Below are 23,907 nucleotides of genomic sequence, written 5' to 3'. Positions count from 1 at the left end.
GAAGAATTTAGTTTGTGGAACTTGCTGCTGCAAGATATTGCAAGGCCTGAAATACAAATCAGCCTAAAGTCAGGTTAGATGAATTTGGAAAGAATAGACCAATATGGCAATGGTCCTGATGGAGCCTCCAAAACCAAACCACTGAACAGCCACAACTGGTTTCAAATACCCAGGAGAGAATAATCCTTGCATTATTCCACACTTGAACATTTGTTGCTGGTTACTATGTGAGACAGGGCTCAGGACAAGAGGGACTCTGGCCACAGCTGTCCCCAGGTTTAATGCAGCACAGGAATTCCTGAACTATTGCCACCACCACTGGCACAAATGTATTTGTGAGAGGAAGAGCAGTTCTGAAGCACCAGAGAAAGGTGGACAAACTCCCCTCAATTTAAAGGAATACAATCACCATTTAATTACTTCCTAGCTGTTGATGCTGTCTAGAGGGAAAAAACCAAGATAAGCCAAGAATCTATGACTGCTTTTCCACAAAACACTGGTGTGCAGCAGCTTCTGTGGACTCAGCAAAAGATACTGCCCTTCCTCTTTAAACTTAGAAAGTGTAAACCTTCAAACCAAGAGCAGAGGTCTGGACCCAAAATAATAAATCCCACTGGCATACACAGATGAAGAGTAGGTAGCTATATGGCACTCTCTATTTTCCTTTTCATTGCAATCAATTTAATTTTCTAATTTTTCATGTGATGTAAAGAAACTGTGGTTTAATTCCTTAAAAAAAAAAAACAAAGACAGAAGGTCAATACCGCTTAAAAAGTCCCACTTCTCTTGGTTTTCTCTCCTGAGAACACTGATGCTACTGATGCACCATGAATTTCATAAGAATGACTCATTATCTAAGTAATGAAAGATGAAGTTTTTCTTCCCCCTCCTTAAACTCTTGCAGGAGAGGGTTTTCAGGAGTGTGATCAGGCTGACTCATTGCAGAGGGTGCAGGGGCACAGCTGGACGTGCAGCGCTCCCATCTCAGAAACCCCTTCCAGGTGCTTTGCAGAGCTGTGCAATGATAAATGGCAGATTAGCATCTGACACGCAAGAGGAGAGCTTGTAATTACCAGCAAAGCGGAAAGGCAGAGACAAATAATTGCCTCTCTTGCAGGAGACAAACATTAGAAGGGTTTATTGAGCCATGTTTCTTTGGGTGGCAGTGGCCCCCTTCAACACCTCCTGTAAACCCTTCTGCAAATTTTCCCCATGCTGGGGCCACTCCAAAGCCACAAGATAAACGTCACAGGGGCAGGGAAAGAACAGTAAGAGGAATAAAACCTGGATCCAGGCTACAGAGTAATAAATATTTATTGCCTTTCCTTTCTGCACATTGTGGAAACAGATGCAAAATGAAGTTCAGTGACTTGTGGGAAGAGAGCCAAACCCAGCTTTGCTGCTGCTGCAAACAAGCAGAGTCACAGGAATGGCTCCTGGTTACCTTGCTAGTGGTGCAGAATTTGTCTGTCCATCCAGGACCTAACCTCTAACATCCCTGTTCCACTCCACATGCACCAGTCCCCCCAGCCCCATGGGAACAGCAGATCCCTCTGCCAGGCAAGACAACACAGACAAGCAGCTCTCTGAAGCACTGGGATGTGGCTGCTCAGCCCTTAAGTATTGCAAAGACACAGTAGCTGTTGCTGCTTTGTCAGGAAGCCAAAACTTTAATAGCTTCTTCTGTCCGAGGCCTAAACATCAGCTTCTCTTCTCATGTGATGAGAACCTCTCTTTGTACCTTCACTCAGCATTTTCAAGGAAGCCTGTTACATTCTCTCAGACCTTCTTCAGCACAACTGTGTGCTAAGGAAACTGTTTGTTCTCTTGTCACACTGCCAGAAGAATGAGAATAATACTACAAAAAGCCACACAGAAAAAAAACCACAACTGCATTTTGTTTGCTGGCCTTCATATTTTTTTCCTAGATTAAAGGCAAGTACCACCATGCAAGATGCAGCTAAAAAAAAGAAAGGCAACTACAATATGCAGGGAAGTGCCTAAGGACCAAATCATGTCACAAAGTTTAAATACAATAATCCCAAAATTCATCTTCTTTCATATTCAGTAACATGGCTTCAAAAGGATGGGTGGGAGTCTTAACTTCCATCCTTTCTTGGTGGATTTTAGTTCTTCTGTGTAGTCACTTCGAAACTACCGCTTCCATCTCATATCTTAAGTTCTTACAGGCTCCTACCTCACGGAGTGACACAGAGGCATAAATGGATATTTCCAGCTATTTAGCTGATGATGCATTAGGCAGGGATTGAATCTGGAAAACTCTTTGCAAGCAGCTCAAGCTTTGAGCACCCCATTCATCAATAGCATGGTGAAGCTCAGGCAAACCCACAAAACAGAGGGGTGAAGGAGAAGGATCCTTCTCCTGAGTGGCCATTCTAAACAGCCTCACTAAGAGACTATCAGGGAACAAGAATTTTGCTCCTAGAACATGATGTTTTCTCAAAGCAAGAGCAGGTGGGGAGACAAAACAGGCTATCTATAAATTGTTCAGGATGCATTTCTTTCCTTAAATAAATGGCTGAAGCACACCACAGGTTACCAGAGGACATCAGACAAGCATGAAATGTGAAGTAGCTCAAGGAAAGAGAGAAAAACCTGGGGCAGAACAGACACCAAGCAGGTCTCTGGGCTGGGGAGGAGGAAAAACTGAACACACTGATTTATGAAAGTCTGCAGGTACCATGGGAGCAGCAGGTGAGACAGATCAGTGCAGTTTCAATGCTCACAAGAGGCCTCTGCCAACAGCAGCACCTGCCAGACAGGGAGCTGCTGCTCTGTCCTCATGCACACTCTGCCCACTGATTCCTAATGCAGTCTGGCTTTTTTTTTGTCCCCCCCTCCATGTCTGTAACATCTCCAGTTGACTTAAAAAGCTATTTTCTTTCTGTGGAAATATGAAAGCTCTCCATTATTCAGCACTTATTCCACATGGATGAAGGTCAACGGCCTCTTTACAGAGCCTTCCCGCAGTGTGTAACATTAATAGCTGCACCAAGATGAAATTAATTTCATTTTCCGAGATCTTACTTTTGACACTGAACAAAGTGCGTGGGATGGGAAGGAACAGCAGTAACAACTCCTTGCATGACTCAAGGGGAATTACACCTCAGGCACCAGCACCAAACCCCACAGACCACTTCTGCCCTCTCCTCCAGGGCATGCAAAGGACTCTGGGGTAAACTGGTCCACACTGGTCAGCCCCAAATCCCAAACTCCTGAATGCTTGTAAATCACAGCCAGGACCCTTCTGTGAGGGCCATTCACAACATGTGAGAGTGTTGGCAGAAGACTTGAGGAAGTCTTAAAAATGCTTAGGAGCTTAATGAGGTTAATTACTAGGTAAAAAAGTACTTTGGTCATCATAAATACAACGCAAGAAATAAACTGTCCACTTAAAAGAGGGGGAAATAAGAATAAATTGCAGTGATTGGTATCAGGTTCCCTCTGCTCTCACGAAGTAAAGTTGCCATTTCCCATTATATGCCCAATCTCAAGGGCTGGGTCCTAAAAGCTGCATCTCTGGTGACCATATGCAAGAAAAGAAGAAAAAAGGGCTGACCATCACATCCCCCCAATACAGGTCTCATTGCAATGGCTACAGCATTCAGAGCCTGCGTGAGCCCTCTGCAAAACCAATCCATACCAGCTTTAATCCTTTAAACAACTCATCTTCTGAATCTGGGTGGTTTTGACTGAGTAAGACATGGTGCCAGCAGCAGGTCTGCTGGGATGTGACATCCCCCATTAGTCACCCCCAGCCAGAAAGACACAGAGCCAGACCCTTACTCAGGAGCACCTCTCCAGGAAGGCAAAGACAAAGCCACCGAGCCTATGAGGCTGAACACAAAACACACCTGGGGTGAAAAAGGAGAGAGTCTGGCAGCAGGGAGCTGCAAAGGAAAGAAGCCTGAGCCAAGGCAATGTAAAGATGAAGGGGAAGGTGGAGATTAAGCACTGCTGGGACCTCCCCTTTTTGCTATGAATAAAGAAAGGGTAAAAGGAAATACAGCAACAGTGCCCCGCTTCGTGCTGTGCTGACCTGCCCCTGTTTAGGCCACCAGCATCAGATGGTGCAAACAGCCCAAAGGAGATCTGCCATCATGGGGTAGAAACCATATGCCATTTAGAAACCCTGGAATTAAATTGACTTTGCAATTCAACAGCAAGCACAGAAGGAAGATAAATAAAAAAGCCAGTGGGTTAAAAGTCAGGATCTCCCCTCAGTGCTGGGAACACAGTTTGACTTTAGCTGTGCTGCACAGCTCAAAGAGTAAAGCCTAAGCCGTGATATTAAGGTTCATACGGCTGAGAAGATATTGGCATTTGGGCAGACGTCAGCAATTCCTTCAAGCGAGTTACAGATACCAAGGGCTGGAAAGTCAGAAGCATTTCTGCTATGTAAAACGTGACATGCCAAGATATTTATTCTGTTGCAAATGATGCTCCACATGAACCTTGAAAGAGTGGGCTTCCTGCAGCTGAAAAATAAACACTCCATCCTCCACACACACACACAGAGGTTTTGGTCCAGGTGTACTGATGCTCCTGCCGTCTGCTCCACCAGTCTGTGCTCCCCCAGAGAGCACTTGGGACTTGCACAGGAACCCAAATTCCTTACACCATGGGGAGAAAAATTATAGAAAATGCCTCTACATTAGTTATAAAAAGGCTTGTGAGCACAGACTGGGTGATGAGTGCATTCCACTAGTGCTGAATACAAATCAGAGGCAATACACAACCACGGATCGCCTGTTAAGTGATCAGCTCGTGTTTGCACTCCCTGGGAAGGGCTTCTTGCTTCTGGAAGGGCACATGGAAGAAGCAGCAGGATGGGAGAAGGGCAGCCCAGGACACACAGAGCTCCCAGCAGGAATGCTGCCAGTTCCCACGGCCGGCGAGACCGCTGCCCGCAGCTTTGGGACCTGGGCACGCCGGGACCCTGCGGGCCAGAGCTGCCCAACTGAGGTTCCTTTTAGCCTCACTGAAAATAACAGGCTTTGTAGCTCATGGCCAAATATTAAATGTCACTTTCATACTCATTTTCAAGCTTGGACACAAGTGTTTGTTTTTCAGGGAACGCTCCAGAAAGCCTCTGCCTTCTGCACAGATGGGTACAGCCAAGATCTAGAAAACAATCCACCAGAACTGATGAGACTTGATTTTCCTCCTTATGAAATTATTATATCTGTAATTTTTCTGAATATAAAAGGTTACAGTTAAAATTTGATAATGAAAGCAGAAGTTGACTTTCATTTAAAAAAAAAAAAACTAACTCAGGATGTTACAATTACTCCTGCCACACAAGAAGTCTACTAAAGGCATTCCTCTATTCAGAAATTAAGATTCAAGTTAAATATTTGACTAGTTAGATTCATTTTTTGCAAGGCTTCTTCTATTGGGTTTTCTTGCTTTCTTAAATAAACTCCCTCCAATTTGGTGCTAGAAAACCCTAAAATGGTGGAAATAAAGGGGAGACAGCGCATCCTGTTAAGGTTTAGCTCATGTCCAGCTGCATGAGAAGCATAGATAAACAGGAGGGAGGAACTCAGCCAACAGGATTCTGGACCCATGGGATGGATGTCATATGTTTGAGAAATAATTTTTGCCTTCTTGCCATGGTTCCGGATACCAGAGAGGGCTGAAGATAAAGACACAGCTCCTGCACCATGTGCTCAGGCTGGATGTGCAAGGACACAATCACAATTATCTCTACCGCACATTAAGCTCTGTGTCACCCTTGAAATTGGTCAGGACCAGAAGGCACTAATGAACCTTTGGCTTATTAATTATTTTTTCTCTCCCCCCTAGAGAAATTACACTAAAAATAAGAAAGAGCATTTTAATTTCCCTTGAAGAAACTTGGAAAATTATCATTCCAATATAACTTTGGCATTCTGATTTTTTTTTTAAGTAGTCTACAACTTCCCCTGAAGGGATAGTAAACTTGTCATCTGTCAGAGGAGATTTACTTGGTTATCAGTTGTATGCAAGTGGAATTAGACCTTCATCACCATTTCTAGAGCATCCTGGGTATGTGAACAGTATTGCACAAATGAAGAACTGCACCAGACAAATAACAGGTCGCCCATCCAAAAGGGCTTACATTAATTATGTTAATCCAGTGGAAACAGAGGAGTGTGATTAAACAGTCTCTACTGCCTGGGATTTGGCTGTTATCCAGCGGTAATCCCGCACAATCTGTGTTTGAAATGTGTGTGTAAGGAGTATACTCTAACCACCTACATTCAAGATCAAAGGCAGTGACTCGGGCAGATGATGGCATCTCTAGATGCAGGAGCAGTTCCTGGAGAGCAGCATCACCAGAGATGAGGCCCAAGGCGGCTCAGCCCCAGAGCAGCCAGTCTCCCTCGACTACTGTGAACCTAAGGGCACTGGGGACTTGTAGTTAGGCAGTACCTGTGATTAAATCCCAAAAGTCTTGTTAGGGAAGAGCAAAATGAGACACCAGGAACAAACCTGGTGCCAAACCCTAACAAGCAGCTGTTTCCTATGCACCTGATAGGGGAGGAAAGTACACGGACCCTCCATGCAGTCACTCCAGGTTAGACTTGAGCTCCCTCTCCCAGAGAGGGGAATCTCTGTACAGGAGGTGCCTCATCCTCCTGCTGCACAGAGGAGTCTGCTAGACATCCACAACTGAAGTGTCACCTCCAAATCTCCTCTTCCTTTAGCTGTAACACAGTGGTTACGAACACAACTGGATGAAAAAGGGATACTGATTCCCGTGCAGCAACACAGCCTGGGGCATCAGCGGAGCTACAACACACAGCCTCTGCCAGATCACATTTGTGACCAGCAGAAAAGGAGAGGTCCCTTCAGGCAACCAGAGCCACTTTGTGCTGAACACACAGGTAGTGACCAGGATGCCCATAACCTGGGCTGGAGGCAGTAAGCCTCAGTGGTCAATACTGGACCTCCTGCTTCTCTGCCAGTGCCTTCCCACAGAAGGCCATAGGTTAGACAAGGAGCAGAAGGTGCAGAACTGAGCCTGTGCCTGCTCTGGGCCAGCTCCCCAGGGCAGCAGCACACCAGCCTCGCCCCAGGGATGCCACCAAGCCCAGTCACTGTCCCCAAAGGCACTGACAGTGGCTTGTGCTGTGGCACTGCCCTGACTCTGCTCCTCCAGCAAAAGGTTACCTCAGCTTGTGGCCCAGCTGGCAGCAGACTGTGGCCACTGCTGTGAGGACCCTGCTGACACACTATCCACCTGCTGTAACCAGAGCACAGCTTGTTTATTCGCTCTGTCTCTGGCAGGCTGTCTCCCATCCAGAGGCATCTCCAGGGAAAAGCAGCAAAAACCCCGAGTCACTGCACACAGGCATGGGGAGCACTGCCTACCCACTGAGGAACCTTCTCCAGCCCATTCAGTCCTGAAAATCACCTTTGGCAAGCAGGCAGCACTTGCATGCTACCTAGCACAGCTCCAGAGGGAGGCTGGCAGCAAAATCAATGAATCATCTGCTGAACTTTAACTCGTGACAGTGTGAGCGTGGATTCTGCTGTGCTGGATACAGCTCTGAAAGCTGTGAGGAGCAGAACCAGAGGCACAACTTCTGGGATGTGAAGTGGGAAAGGTCTGCTTCCAAACATCAAAACACATTTCTACACTTGCAACTGACAGGGAAGCAAATCCTTAAAACTAAAGAGAGCCACTAAAACTAATTCCATTCCTATCTCCTGCACTCCTCTGACACAGAAAGTCTGCAGGATATCGTGGAAAAATCAAGACACTCTCAGAACAAAGGCTGAGGTCCCAACCCTCCTGTTTCCCACTTTGCAGAACAGAAAATGACAAGTGAAAATGCAGGTCTGGAGAAATGCTCTGTTTCCAAGTCTCCTGGACAGAAAACTGAGGGAGTAACTTCAACATACACACTCACAGAAGATGATAAACATGTCTACAAGCTATTTCTAAATTCTCAGTCTCATTTGCCAACTGAGATGCTATAGACAGCAAGTAATTATTCCATCTCAGCAGGGGAGACAGGACAGAAATCCGTAGAAATGCTGCTCAGGCAGGAATCAAAAAGCCAGTCCTTGGGAAGTGCCTGAATAACAAAGTGCATATCACTGTTACACGAGTCTAGTTTGCAATGTTTCTTTCATATTATAGTAGAAAAACCCACTCATACAAGCATATAATGTCAAAATGTACCTATTCTACTACTAAGTTTGTGGCGGATAAACTCACTGCAATCATAAAACCCCCAGACTTACAGGTTTGCAGTACCTGTCACTCCCACAACCTCAACTCAAAGTGCTCTTTGATGATCTGCTGACAACTCACTTGTTCAAGGTTTGTGTTTAGTTTGAAAAGCTCAACATCCCCAGCATGAAAAACATCAATATTTTCCTTGGGTCAGCAAAACAGGGCAAATGCAGCTTTTATTTTTCACCCTAACCCTAGCTGGGAGAGGCATGGCTCACATTCAAAGGCACAAGTACTCTCTGCCACACGGCTGGGAATGAGTTTTGCTGTGTAGCTCTGTAACATCATCCAATTCTCAGTTGGAGGTTTTCCAGTTAATAAAACGGCCATATGGGGCATTAAAAAACAAAACCAAAAAACCAAAAGCATTTCCTTCCTTTGCAACCTTCAGTGAATCCCTCCACCCCCCCCCAAAAAAAAAAAGAAAAAAAAAGAAAAAAGTAGCTAGCCAAAAAGTGAAGCAGCAGCCAGCAGTACTCCTGAAATTCAAGAGCTTCTCTTTTTCTTCTTACAACCCTTTTACCCAGCCAAAGCATTATCAGCACCTTTGATCGGTGTGCTGCGGGAAGAAGACAAATAATTATGGGTTGGAGGCAGCAATTAGCATCTCCAGTAAACACTGGATCTCTCTCTGGGAACAAGGCTTCTGGCACACTCTCTTCCGCTCCTGACACCACCCACACTCACCATCCAAACGCGCTGTTTATTCACAAAACAAGCTCCCTTTGCGAGGGAACAGAGGCCGTGAGCACCCTGTGGTCCAGGAGGAGGCACACACCAATACCCCCCTGGATCCTGCAGCAGTTGTGACCCAGAAAGGCAACATTCAGCACAGATTCCACTTAGACACCTGATTCCCAGGTGGGTGTCGATTATTTTAAGAGCCTGAATTTTAACAAAAAATGGAGTCTTTGGATGTGAGGATCCAGGTTTCTATAGACTTAAGGGAGATGGCCCATACCATGTTCCTCCTGCACTGGCTGAGCTCCTGTCTTAACTCTGGTTGCTTCAATACCTGCCCCCTTCCCCACCAGGTTCAATATGCTGCTGCTCACATCTACACTCCACCTCCCTTTCATACCACCCTAATTCTTGCCTCTGCTGAACGCAGCCTTCACTCAAGCAGATTTCCCAAATCCTTACCCCATCCTAAGCCACCTCCAACAGCTCCCCAGTGCACTGTAGATTCAATTTCCAATTGCCTTCCTGGGCTGCAGTAAGCAGCAAGGACTTTCTCGAGCATATCCTTAGCCAGCCCTACACCTCCTACTTGCCTGCTCCTTACTCTGCTCCTCTGGCTCAGCTCTAGAATTTACTGCCCCTCTAGGGCTAATAAAATCCAAACTTGCTGATTTTAAGGAACAGAGTAATTCTCATCTGTTTACTCAGACTTGGAATACCACAGGACAGTGAGACTAATTTATGCAGAAAGCTTCACTCAGCTGCTCTCATCTCCACATTACCCGAGTTTTGGGGGGAGTGCAGAATGTGAGATGAACTCAGGGAGCCACACATGAGAGTATTTCACACAGCAATGCTGGAGAGCAGCACAGCTGCATTTTCACTTCTTTATCTGAAATTTTCACTTCAACAGGTCTTCTGGCAAAACCCATTTAAGACTGTATTTTTCACCTAATGGGCTCGCCTATCCTGATTTTTGCCAGCTGTGATAGCCTGTGCCTTATCTCCCCTGCCCCAGAGCACTTTCCCACCAGTCCAGGGAATTCCATGTGCACTCATATCTGTGGTGGGATGTTGCAAGACCAGGGTGATGGCAGGAATGCCAATTCAGCAGGTTTTTGATAGGCAGAGGCCACTTCTGAGGTATACTTACTCCCAAAGAAGTTTTGCACCCATTTAGCCACCTTCACAACCTTAAAGCCAAAATCCTAAACATCCAATCTTGGGAAGAAAAATGCACAACCTAACTTGGAGATGAGAAAAGCCACAGGGCACTGTGGAATTTGCTACCATTTTTGTTGTGCAGGCTGTAAGTGAGCTTCAAGAAGTGACTGGACAAGTCTGGGATGTGCATCCCTGTGCTGCTGGCTCCTGGGAACCAGTTACAGGAGAGTGAGGTGTCTGACTGTCCTCAAAATGCTTCTTGCAGCTCACCAGCTGCTATCACAGGATGGTTTGTGCTGGAAGAGACCTTAAATTCCAACACCCCTGCCATGAGCAGGACACCTTCCACTAGACCAGTCTGCTCATCCAGGCCCTGAAGACTTCCAGGGACTGGGCACTCACCAGCTCTCCGTGCAGTCTGTTCCAGTGTCTCACCATCCTCACAGTCAAGTTTTTTCCCTAATATCCAGTCTAAACCTACTCTCAGTTTGAAGCAATTCACCCTTGTTCTGTCACTACATGCTTTTGCAAATAGTCTCTCTCCACTATGCAAAGACAGCATTGGTCTCAATTTAATCATCCAGCTCTTGGAGGCAAGTTAAACATAGTTTGCAGAGGTGGAGCAGGCTAAGGCTGGCAGATAAAAAGCCAGGATCTGTAACCCCTCTGACACTGAAAAGAAAGGAATGTTTGCACCCATGGAAGATACATTGCTTTGCTGGAATGTAGTGAAATGCTTTAGTTCTCAGAGCAGTTGCAGAGCACTAGAGTCAGAATTCCTGGGGTCTGTTCTCACCCTCTTACTAACTTGTTTTATAACCCTTGAGACATTGCTGAGTAGGAGTATTTGCTTAACCTAAGCTTAATTTAAGTTTTGCTCCTACTTATAAATCAAGTACCTCCAGGACTTTAAGCTCCTAATGAGGTGGGGCATACAATTACAGAAGAGAGTGTTTCCATTTGATAGGGAAGTCTCACCAACACATGAAGTGAAGCAAGGTTTGAAGGGACAAGATGTTATTTTAGCAGATCAGGTGACAACTAAGAAACAGAATGTAAATATTCTTCAGGATGATTAGTTACACCGGTCAGAACAAGATCCACCAAGCATGAACAAGTGTGTATTAAATAGGTGTTATCTCTCCCTACAAGCCTGTTACCCTCTGGCACTTGTGGGAAACTCTTCACAGAATTCTTACCCAGAACTACTGTGAATAATTTTGTTTCCTGCAATGCTGTTTCCTGTGGTTTACAACACAACGTGCTTGTCTCCCACCAGTACCACAGCAGCACATTTACAGAGAACATGAAGATGTGCATGGAGATAAAACACAAGTGCAGTAAAACATCTGTACACCTGCATTCCAGGAGTGTCAGTTTTTATATAAAATGATGAGGGAAATACTGAAAACACACACACACAAAAACATCTCTACACCACAAAACCAACAAGTGCCCAGAATGAACAGAAAGCTCAGAGGGAACTGACAGCTCTGGCCAGTAAAGCATAAATCAGTGCTCAAGACACCTCAGAAGCCAGGGGACATTGTAGCTCACTTCTTGCATGCTACCACCCCTTCAGTCTCTAACCCCAGCACACAGTTTAAAACTGTCTGCTGAGGAGAAGCTCTTTCTAACAAGTCTTACTCTTTTGATGATCAGTCTGATTGAATTAGGACATCCATATGTTGTAGCTGATGGCTAACAAGCTAGAGGTGGTTTTTCATCACATGGGTAATTGGTCTCTGCAGCAATTACTAAAAGAAAACTTATCCCAGTTGTCTTTTTCTCCCCCCTAATATTATTTCTTTCCAACTCAAGCAGTATTACTGTCTTGTAGAAACAGACTGGTTTGTCTAACACTGAGGGTAGGAACCTACAGAGTACCACAGGGAAAAAGTGAAGTACACAGAGGGACACAGAGAGGAAAGAACTGGTGCACAGAGCATCTTGCTCTTCTACCAGTTTGAGCACTTGAATGTTCACTATTGCTTTGATCTGCTGCCTTTAGCCAGATCCTCCTCCTTGCCACAGACACAGCTTTGTTTGGCTGCACTCAAGAGCTCTGAAGAGCTCTGAGTATTAAGTCAAAGAGCAGTCACATGTTGCTAACTTCTATCCAAGAAGCTAAATCTGACATTTTAACTGGTTAATAAAGGACCAAATTTGGATAGTGTCCTCCATACAAAATCCTTATTACTGAAATCAAAAGGGGGCTTAGTGGGAGCGGGCCTCCCTCTTAGGAAAAGCCAAATACCTCATTAGCAGCACAGTTAATGGAAAGGCCATACCCTGGCAAAAAGAAATCTGATAGAAGACTGAGTCCTTTCAAAAAACCAAAGTTTGAAGAAGCAACTTTGACACTGTGACCAGACATCAACTTTGCACCAAACAACCAAATTTTGAGAAAGCAAAGTCAGAATTTGTCCAAAGCCAAGGAGAAAGTGCAGAGCTTAATAACCTCAGATTTATGCAAACTTATAATTTATGTGGAACAAATGAATCCATAAAGTTATAAACTTTCAACATTCAAACAAGGAAGAGCTTCCATTCCACTGGCTGCTAAGATGACCACAAATGATGTCGAGGAGTTTTATTTTTGTTTTACAAGGTACCCATCACTTGTGGCCACACTTTTTCCTCCAGGCTGGTGCATGAGGGGTAATCAGATATTTGTAGTTAGTGAGGCTGCACCCCACAGCAGCTCTGCCCCAAGTGCCACACTGCTGGGCCATCTCACACCCTCACAGGGCCTGTCACAACAGGACAGGGATAAAGGTTGTAAACTACTACAGGGTCAATTCTGACTAGATATACAGAAGAAATGTGTAATGAAGAGGGTCATGAAACAGTGGCACATGCAGCATTGACAGTGGGGTGGTGGAGTGACCTGCACAGTCACCAATGCCCAGCAAAGCCAGGATAAAACCACAATTTAACAGCTTTGGCAGCTGAGTGCTGCCAGGCCCTGTGGGTCAACAGAGCTGCACATTTGTGCCATGGCACTGCTTGGGACTTTGCAAAAGCAAACACTTTTAGGAGGTTACTCAAATAGCACTCATTTGGCACCCAAGGGGTGTGAGTGTCAGCTTGCCCAGAACCCAGCTCAGACCTGCAGCAACTTCTCCAAAGTGCAAGAAAACTTGGTTTGAGCGCTTCACCCAGGCACAGGAAAGGCAGCTGTGGAAGAGGGAAAGCAGGAACTTATGTGAAAGATCTCTGCATTCTCCTACACACTCAGACAAGCACCTTGTCCTGCAGATAAATGAATATCACCCAGCCAGTGCCCTGAATTGTGCCAGCAAAGGGGAAAATTCTGTGCCTTGTTCCACTATAGGAAACAGAGCCCCAGCTGTCCTCAGTGCCAGCCTGTAAATTGTGACCAAAACATCTGGACATTCCTTCTGTGCAGCAAGTTGGGGAGACTCAGTCAAGTTCCCAGGGGAAGGGCCAAGGTTGGCACAGACCACTCCTGCTTGTGCCACCAAGGAGGCACAATGCAGCCTTCAGCCTTTGACATGGGCAACTCACCACCTTCCAATCTATTTAATTAATTTTATGAACCTCAGGACTCTGCATATGTGCCAGTTAAATGACAAGGGCACTGCACTAGAGAGGCTGCCCCAGGAATGATGAACTTCACTAGACTCTCCCAGCTGATGAATATTTAAAGTACACTACAGAAAAAAACCAACACACTCAACAAATAGAGTGATTTTTACAAGACATCAGAGTCAGCAAATCCCAATTAAGGCAAAAATCAGCTGCAGAGTACACAGAAAGCACAGAGTAACATGGAAACAGCTCCCACCCTCAGTATGCTTTCACACAAAGTCATTTGGTTGGGCCCAAGCTTTATTTACTCAGCTCATAACAACAGCAAAAAAAAAAGCTATTAGCAGAAGGTTAAGGTAACTGAAACAACTGCTGTAAAATAATGGAGCCCACAGCAGTTACGAGTTCGTGCATATATTCATTTAATTGAATAAATACATCCATTCAGCTACTGCTTTTCGCAACAGCCTTGCTGCCTGCAGTGGGAAAGGTTATTCCCATTAATTGATTATTGTTACTGCTCTAATACACCCTACACACTTGTTTGTGTTTCCATTTAATTTTCCAGGGTATTATCACCAGCACTGTAAAAGGGGACATGTGTAACCGAGCCAGCCCCACTGACACGCAGCAAATGAGAACACCCATCTCTCCCCAAAGGGGCATAATTATAAAAGGCTGCAGGTTATCGATGGATCAGTGGGTTAATACCGGGATATCCACATGAAGCCATGTAATTTGATCTGATCACAGTCAGTCCAGGGGGAAGACAAGCCAGTGAATCTGATGCAGAGACACCTTTCAGTAATGAACAGGCATCACAGCCCTGGTGCTGGCAGCAGCACTCCTCGGAGCTCAGTGCTAATAGTGTGCCTTTCTCAGCCCATGGGAGACTGTGACAGAAAGGAAAGGCTCTCCAAATCACCCGTAGGAGGATGCATTTACTGAACAAAAGCATTACAGAATTCCGTCTTCAGGCTAAAAATATTACACACCTATAAAACTGCCTATACCAGCGAGGAGAAAAGCAATTCTCGCTTCTGTGCCCACGTGGGGGTGGACAAACTCACCAGGCAGCTGATGGGTATGGAGTGGGCACAGAGTAAATACAACAGATAGGAGTCAGCTACAATCCACTACAAAAGACCTCATAAAACTGGCTTTAAAAGGAAAAAGGGTAAGGAATGCACGAGGCTGGCAGAGCCTTGGGTGGTGAGCTCAAAGAAGCATGTTCCAGCAAGAAGGGCTAATGTGAATAAAGTACCCATGTTGCTTCAGACCACAAATGAGCACAAAAGGAAGGAGAGTGGACATGTGGGAGATGCTGTGAGGAGTGAAAGGATAAGCAGCCAGGATGGGCAGAGCTGTACAAACCTCTCAGGCAGGTCCTAAAGGCCTTCAAATCAATACACATCAACAGACTGCCTCAAAATGCTGATGATATGACCTGTATGCTATAAACACATAATCATTCCACTTCCTGTGGTTTAGAAATGTAGGTTCAGACATACATGTCAAGAAATTTGACAGTTTTGGAAAGGATAAGTTTGATTAAAATACATTCATCCTCCGTGTAAAAGACTTTTCATCAGGTAGAGACAAAACCAGCAAACCTCGAACAAACAAAATGTTGACTCAAACTCTAATTTCAGCAGCTTATGCTGATAACTTGCCATTAACTCGCCAGCATAGATACCAACTCTCAGATTTAATTCTTGTCAGTCGAGAAAATGTTTCTGCTTCTCCAAAGCACAATGGCTGCTATCATTTTGACTGACGTAAGCTACCATAAATGATTTTTCAAATGGACAAATTTATCCCTGGAGACAGCAAGATTCCAATTAGGGCATGTTTGTCTTCCTCTGCAACAAATCTTGAGCTGGTGCTTAAAGCAAGAGAGAAGGCACCAGAAGCGAGAGTGAGGTTTATTTCTGTCATCACAAAAGAAAAAGTGCTTCTGCACAGTTGATGCATATTAACCCCACACTAATACAAAGGTCAAAGCCAGCAGCTGCAGTGCAGAGTCCTGTCCCTGTTACAGGGTTAGTTAGGGCAGATGTGGTAAGAACACACCATTCTGTTGTGTTCTCCTCTTACACCAAGGGTGAGAGCTGGAACAACCATATGATAAAACCAAAATACACACAGAAAAGGCCAAATAGAAGACAGCAGCTAACCAAACACATCCTGCAGAGCTGAGTTACCCATTTTTCCATTCCTCTGCCCTGCCATGAAACAGGCCAAGGGCGGCTCTATGCCCCAGAGGATGCTGTGCTCAGATACACACCAATAACTCAGGAGCACTCATCACTCCTCAGCACATACTTCCTGACCCAAGATTTGTCCCTTCTGGGGTTTCCTTTGAGCCATTCTTCACGTTACTGCAATTCAGCCAGGAGCCTCAAGTCATGGGTCCTGAACACGTCGGGTATGTGCCCACAATGCCAAATACAGACACGGCTTCAACAAATGCAAAGAGAAACTCTGAAATGCATTAAAGATCAGCACAGCATTCTTCTGAATGAGCCTCACAATCTGGCAGGGTTCCTTCCAACATCAATATCAATTTCCTCCATCAACAGGAGACAGAATAATAGCAACTTCCTCTGTTTAATACAGCCCTTAATTGTCCCAGATCAAATACCGGCTCCCAGAGACTATTCATTCTGCTCTATAGGTAACTGTGTCCTAGGCAAAATGCAAGAACTTTTATCTAGCAAATGTTAAATGCAGCAGGAAGGCCAGAAGGTGTGGCTCAGGACTGCTAAAAACATTAACCAACCACATCACTGCACTGGCTCTAATGGAACTCAGACAGCACTGCTGGGAGCAGCACGGGCACTCCAGTGACCAGAAAACACTTGCGAGCTCCTGCTTATCTGAGAGGCAGCAAATCCATACAACCACTGTCAGATCAGGCTTTTTTTCCCTCTTTGTATCAGCTCATGATGCCTCTGATCTCCCTCCTAATGACAAAGTCCTCACTGATTTCAAGAGAGCTCAGCAAGACTGAGCAGAAAAAGAGCTAAAAAAGGAAATGCCAAGTGAGTCATTAGTGGGTGGAGGAAAGAGCCGTATAGTAAGTAGTCTTCAACTTTTACTCCTTTAAAATAAACAGTGCCACAAATGAAAGGAATCCTTTGACACTAGTGAAGATGGAGCAGTAACAAGCCCCACACAGTCTGTAGGAATGATGAATTCCTCCACTCAAAAGGGTTACTTATGCTAGATGCCAATAAGCACACAGGTAAAATTAATCTGCTTGTTTAACTTCTAGATGGGAGTTCCAATATTAAATACAAGATCAGACTCAGAGAGAAGCAAGCAAACCAGCACCAAACCAGAACATTTTCCCCAATTTCAAACAGCTAAGAAAATTCCTTTATTTTTTCCATCTTTTGGCTGCTACTGCTGGCATTATGACCTTTGAGTCAAGCAGGTGCTCAGATGCTGAAAGGGAGGAGAGTTTTTTCCCCCATCATTAGGTTTCACTTGACCAGCAACCTGTTCAAGTGAAAGGTGTCCCTACCCACGGCAGGGGGTAGAAGTGGATGATCTCTGAGGTCTCTTCCAAGCCAAACTGTTCTATGACTCTGTGATTAACCTGAGCAGGCACGGTGCCATGATCTTTCTAACCGTGCTACAGCACAAATATGTTCCCTTTGGAGCATACTTCAGTGTGGACTTTCACACACTCATCTCTTTGATTCATTTTGCCCTGGGTTACCAAAACACAGCCCTTTTTCCTAGGCCTGGTTACTACAGCAACAGAATCTTTTTGAGTTTGGTAGCAACACATTGCAGGCACCAAAAAAAAAATAAAATCTGCCATTAGTTCAAGAAACATGAAGCTGCAAGTCAGCAGCCCATGCAGAGAAGTATTCCTGTAGTATCTCACCCCTGCCTCTCTAATTAAGAAACTCTAAGAATGCCCACCTCCCTGGCAGAGCACAAGCCTGAGCAACCTCTGACTTCAAAGGATGCACAGCAGAGCTGCACTGCCCACAACCTCCTGCGTGCCTGTCACTGCAGAGAAACCACAGGAGAAATCTGATGGGCTTCATAGCCACAAGAATATTACACTCCACAGATGCTATTAGTTCCACTAATGATTAAAGCCAAAGCATCACTTTAAACACCATATGGTATCACATCTGCATTCTTCTGCACACACATGAGTATTAACACACAAAAAAAGGTTTGGGGGGGTGTTCTCAGGGTTTGGACTTTTTTTTTTAAATAACCAGAGAAGCTGTCCTGTATGGTTATTTCATTGCAAAGTGACTGTATTAGATATTATATTATTACTCCACTTAACTTTCATACAACTCAGAAGGAGGAAAAAAAACCCCTCCTCAGTGCACACAGTTATTTCTATCTAATTCACTGCCTTGGGACACGAGGGTTTTTATTGCAGAGGTGAACAATGACTAGTCCTTAGCTGTCACGTTGAGAGACTGCTTCTAACCCTCAGCTACAGTCCAGCCCAATGCAGCACACATGGAATCAACAAAAGCAATACACTAAGGACAGCACAAACTGGTCAGTCTGATCATTTCTCAGCAGCAGCCAGCCAGACATTCTAGAAAGTTCAGCCAGACTATTATCACTATTATTAATTAGCTCCTATCCTGAGAGAACGATCTATGTCAGATTTGCCCCTAATTTCAACTAAGGGAACTTACCCAAAAAACATTTCATCTGGTCACACACAGCCCCCACTGAGTGAGTGTGCTATTATGAGAAAGCAAACTGATATAAATATAGCACAGTGACAGTATCCACTCTGCAGTTATTTCCTCTGCGAAACAGAGCAGAATGAAGTGGGTAAGCTGCTCAGCCAGCTTTCTTCTGAGGCCACTGAAAACTGCATTGATGACATCAACAAAAATAATCACTTAAAGACAAATCTGAGCAAATAATTCTCAAACAACATTTAAACTGAGCAATCTGACCTCCTCTCAAGTATCCACCAACATAAAATGACATTTCCACTTGATTCTTCTTCATTTATATTCATTCATGGAATAGATTTTTTTTCCTGGTAGCTTTTATTTTCAACTAGCCAAATTGATTGCAAGTTGACAGATGAATTAATCATCCAATATCTAAAACCCTACTTGTGATGGATATGCTAGGACAGGGCAGAAATTAAACTTCATTGCTGGTCGAGTGTGCATACACAGGCACTCCTCTGTAATCCACAATTCAGATGTAGAAATCCAGGTTATGATTTCCATAGTTAAAGCCAGAAAGCAAACAATCCCAAAATGCTTGGGGTTTTTTGGTGTGGTTTTTTTCCTTTGTTTGTTTTTAAACTCCACATGTAGTAACAAATGTGGTTAGACAACATCCTTATCTCTGCAGAAAAAATAAAAAAGCAGCATATAGTAAGCAGAAATAATTTTCTGGAAGTATTTTCCCAGCTACAGTTGAACTGCCAACTTTAAACACGTTATTTTAGCATACAAGATGAATGTAGCCCAGGAAGAAGAATCACTCTTCCTAAGCCTCCTCTCATGCACCCTCCTCCAGCCTGTTCTCAAGACATGAAGCATTGCCTAAGAAATGCCCACGGAACAGACTGAAAGAAGTTGCTGCTTCTCTATATAGTTATTTATAATAGATAATCTTAGAATCACTCTTAATTCCAGCTCATCATTTATGGTGTTGGCACAGTTGCTCCAGTGAATTCAGTCTCATTATTCACCTTTGGGTTGTACATTATCTTGTATTTTATACATCATCCTTCTTTGTCCAGTGGATCCCTCACAAACACTTACAGAACCAAGTGAAGATGAATAATGACCCAAGGACAAAGCTAAATGCTGCAATACTATGATTTTATGGCCAGCTACAGAAAAGCAGGGATATGTTTTGAATACACAGTGAAGCAGCAATACATCCATGAACACCTCACTATGTAGTGACTTTCCACCAGGTTTCTGCACTATCCCAAGACATTAAACAACACTTGGAACATCAGCAGGACTGCTCAGCTTTGCTGTCAATGGCCACACTCAGCTTGGAAACTCGATAGAAATGTCTTTGGAAAAAAAAAAACCCAAACAGGATCACCCATTCAGCTGAAAGTCACCCAAGATGGGGATGATGGGACAAGTGCACACTTCTGGTTACCAGGATTATAATAACAAGTGCAGGAGGATCTCATGCACTCCACTGATTCATTCCATTGGAGCAGCTTACCTAGTGACAAGTCCTGCAGAAAGAGGAACGGGCCAAGGTGGTAGATTTTTTCCAAAGAAAACTTCACCAACAACATTATCTTTAAACTTGCTATGAGGAGGAACTACTGCTGAAACCCATAAGCACTTTACCCCAATAACTGAGATGTTTCACTGGGGAATCAAAGGCAAATTCCACAGCGTAACCATCTGAAAGAATTTTGCAACATGATCACCAGAACCATGAGTTCTACTTCAGGCTCACTGTATCTCAAAATATACCTCACCAGCTTCCACATCCCATTCTGTTACAGGGATCACATTATCCAGAGTCCTGCCACAGCATCCTGGGTCACAGCACCTACTCTGTAGCTGGCATTTCCTTGCTAAGATGTGACAGTGGTAGTGACAACACGTGTGTCCTCTCAGTCCCCTTAGACTGCAGCGATCACTCACACACACGCTTTGGAACAGGAAGAGAACTAGGGTATCATGTGGGGGAAAAAAACCAAAATAAAAATATCAATCATCATCACACACACACCACCTGAAATTCTTCAGCTAAAACTGAGCCATAAGCCAACAATATAAGAATTTAAACAAAACTGGGAAAACACAAAAGAAAGAATGAGCCTCTGCCCAGTCACCATGGCTATCAACCTTTACCACTGCTCCAATATAAGCAAACATTACTGTGTTTCCCTGCTGCTTGATGTAGAGACCTGTGCCAAGTTACTTCCACAAGCACAGCAGCACATGGAGAAGAGGCCTTGAGGCATCCCTTCCACTGGCATAGGGAACAAGAGCCAGATGCCAGCCCACAAGGGAAGTCTTCTGGGAGAAGAAGTTCAGAGAGCCTTACCTATGTACAGGGAGGAATCTTTCCGCCTCACATGGTCATCGATGTAGGAAACTCCCAGGGGCTGGACAGGGGTAGCACCAATGCCCAGGAGGACCTGTGCCCCGATGAGCAGCAAGTACATCATGTTGGTAGCAGTCCTATTCCTGCAGATAAGGTCCGGGTCTGGTCTCTCGTCGCTGGTGGACCCGTTGACAGCACACACATCCCTCCCTTCAGCTCCCCAGCGTATTTCTCCAGATTCATATTCGTACTGGTGGGTCAGAAATTCAGGCAATGCAGAAAGGAGGGCACCCAAGGCCATGACTATCCCTCCACATCCTATCAAGCGTGGCCGGTGTCCTCGGGCTCCGAAGTAGCTCACGAAGAGGATGAGGGCCAGGTTGCCAATCTCGAAGCTGCTGGCAATGACACCCACGTCAGCACTCTGGAGGTTGAATCGCCGCTCCAAGGTGGTTAAAACACTCACCTACAACAGAGAAATCCAGAGAAAATTACATTCCATGCCTTCCCTTCTGCCCACATGTGCTGCTAAAGTGCAAATTTCCTTGACTTTTCCTTGGAGCTGAAACCATACCCATCAAGGACATCCAAATCACAGTACAGCAGCTGACCTCCAAGCATGACCTGACTGTTCAAATACCGCCACCCCAGAAGGTCCTAATACCAAGTGACATTTCACAGCCTGCCACCTGTCCGAGCACATGTCACTTCCGAATTCCTCTGCCCATCAGTGTGCATTTTGGATGCCTGCAGACACCCATGAGTCCATGATTTGTCACTCTCCCTTTCTATTTGAAGGCACAACCTTCACGCTGCACTGTCCCACAGAACCAAGGCACAAACCACACTGAGCTTTGCATCCTGCTAGGCACACAACCTTTCCCTTGGAATGAACTGCAGTTAGGGAGCAGCAGAAAACCCTGCAGATTAGATTCTTTGCTTGCAGACCAGCACAAGGCCATCCAGCCACTCAGAGAGACAGTGATGCACAAACAGGCACTTTAGCTGGCATTGAATGCTTTTACTCAAGTATATAAATAAAATGCTGATCAAAGGGTTTAAACTGTTTGTGGATTAGTTAATGACTGGGATTGTCACAGAGTATTTTTGAGAAGACAGGCCAATTAAGGTTTACATAGAAGATTTAAATCCACCATGAAGAAGGGATGATTTAACAAATTGTGGGTATTTAACACGAAGAAGAGAGAAGCACATGAATAGTCTTCAAATATTTAACACTCCTGCAAAAAGGAATGACCTGTTCTTTGAATTCAAAATGGATGGGACAAGAAGTGACAAGTTTAAACTGCAGCAGAGATGATTCAGTTTAGATACAAGGTGGGGAGAAACCAGATTTTGCTGATAGGGAGTGTGAGGCACTGAAACATGCTGCCTGGAAAGGCTGCAGAAGTCTTCAACAGAGCACAGACCAGCATCTGTCAGGGAAGACACAGGTATGACTGATCTTGCCATGGGGCAGGAAAATGAACAAGATCATCTCTTGAGAGCTCTTCCAATCTTTATTACATGGTGCAGTGAAACACAATGTGGATTTTCTCCAACAGTCACAGCGCTGATCAGAGCACGGAGGATGAATCATTAAGTCCCTCAGTTGCTGTCAGCCCCACCCAAGGGAGAAAATAGGGTATTCTCATGTCTGTGGCAGTGTCCCTCTTCTACAGTACAAAAGCAACAAAAGAAATCTTAAACGTGTCACAAAAATGCCAAAAACTTTTACCTTGAATAAAATGCTATCTACTTTTTCAGACTGCAAATTATGAAGGTATTTAAGGTTGTCCTAAAAGAGGCAGGTTTCTCTATTCCAAAAAAAAAAACCAAAAAAGTGATAAAGACCTCCGAGCAGAAGGTAGCCCCTGGACAGAATAAAAATAGCCTCCCACTGGAGGCACTGAAAATCTTTGCTGATAAACCTCACGAAGCAGGAGCCAGCCTGACCGACTTTAAAGTATTCTGACAGCAGTTCTTCTCCGGGGGCAGTTTGCCTCTGCTAGGGCACACCAGGGCACAGTTGGACAAAGACAGCCCCATCAGCAACAACATGGAAAATGGAAACAACAGAATGGAAATGGAAACACTTCTGCTGCTTTCCATAAGCAAAAGCTCCCAAACCTGACTGTGATAAGTGTCCAAGTCAGATCTCCAGCCTTCTTCTCATATAGGCATTTTATACCACCACCAGTGTAATCCTCCCCAACTAAAGAGCAAAGAGCTGAGGAAGGCGAGGAGAAAGAAACCTAAAAATCAAATCCTATGAATAAAGGCAGTGCAAGAGCAGTAATTCTTCCCATGGCAGAGCCAGGTGTGCGTGTCAGGGGGAGAGGAGATCACTTTGCCTGCAATACCAGGTGCAGGTCCCTGTTGGGATGAAATAGCTCCGTGACTCACGAGGGACAGTGGTGTCCTCTGTGCGAGGGCACAGCACAGCCTGTCCCTGCTCCAGCAGCCTGTGCTGGAGCCCACATTCTGCAGGGACACCCTGGGAGCTGAGCAGGTGAGCAGACACATTCTTTTTCATGTTTTCAATGCTAGAAAACATTATGCTGGTGTTCTCAGAGCAAGGCATGCCAAGGAGGGGGATACAGGCAACATCCCACAGCCACAGGCAGATCCACCAGGCACCCATGGGAGAGAGAACCAGGGAATGGCTTGGATTGGAAAGGACCTTAAAGATCATCTGCAGCTCCAAACCTTCCATCATGGATAAGGATTTATCATCCATGGTTTTGTTGCAAGGTGTGGTCTAATGGGGCTGGCGCTGGGGTCCCATGAACAACAATTTTGACAGACTGAGCAATCTCTCCAAGATCAATATACAGCTCTGAGCATGCAAAATTATGTCTGTGATGCTCAGTTCTGAGCTGTACCTAGATGGGAAGCTCATGATTACTCATTACAGCTGTGTAAACTGAGGTAGAGAGCCAACTATTAATGAGACAAGTACAGTCAACAAAATTAATTTCTGATGGAATAATTTAGGCTGGAAGATTGAAAGCCAACAGAAGTGATTTCCCAAGGCCAACTGGTATTAACTAGCTTTGGAAGTCTCCCACATTTTGACCTGGCTGCCAAATTTTAGGCTTTTACCATACATACATAAATACAAGTATCTACAAAGCAGGATGGTGTTTAGGAACGTGTGGGTGCCAGATCTCAAAAGGGTCAGATTTTGGACAGCTGGGTTTGAGATA

At 44.8% G+C, this 23,907-nt stretch overlaps 1 protein-coding gene across 1 annotated transcript in view; it reads right to left on the bottom strand.

The window, feature by feature from the left end:
* Nucleotides 1–23,907, bottom strand: part of SLCO3A1 (solute carrier organic anion transporter family member 3A1) — a 136,423-nt gene that overhangs the window by 92,778 nt on the left and 19,738 nt on the right. The window contains exon 2 of the mRNA XM_033516968.1: nt 20,699–21,164. Within this exon, the coding sequence (XP_033372859.1) occupies nt 20,699–21,164 (466 nt within the window). The remainder of the gene's footprint in view (nt 1–20,698; nt 21,165–23,907) is intronic.

The sequence above is a fragment of the Parus major genome, chromosome 10 (assembly GCF_001522545.3).
Source record: "Parus major isolate Abel chromosome 10, Parus_major1.1, whole genome shotgun sequence".
In the NCBI taxonomy this organism is placed as follows: Eukaryota; Metazoa; Chordata; class Aves; order Passeriformes; family Paridae; genus Parus; species Parus major.
Note: the sequence above shows the minus strand (reverse complement) of the source record. Positions and strands in the feature narration are given on the sequence as shown.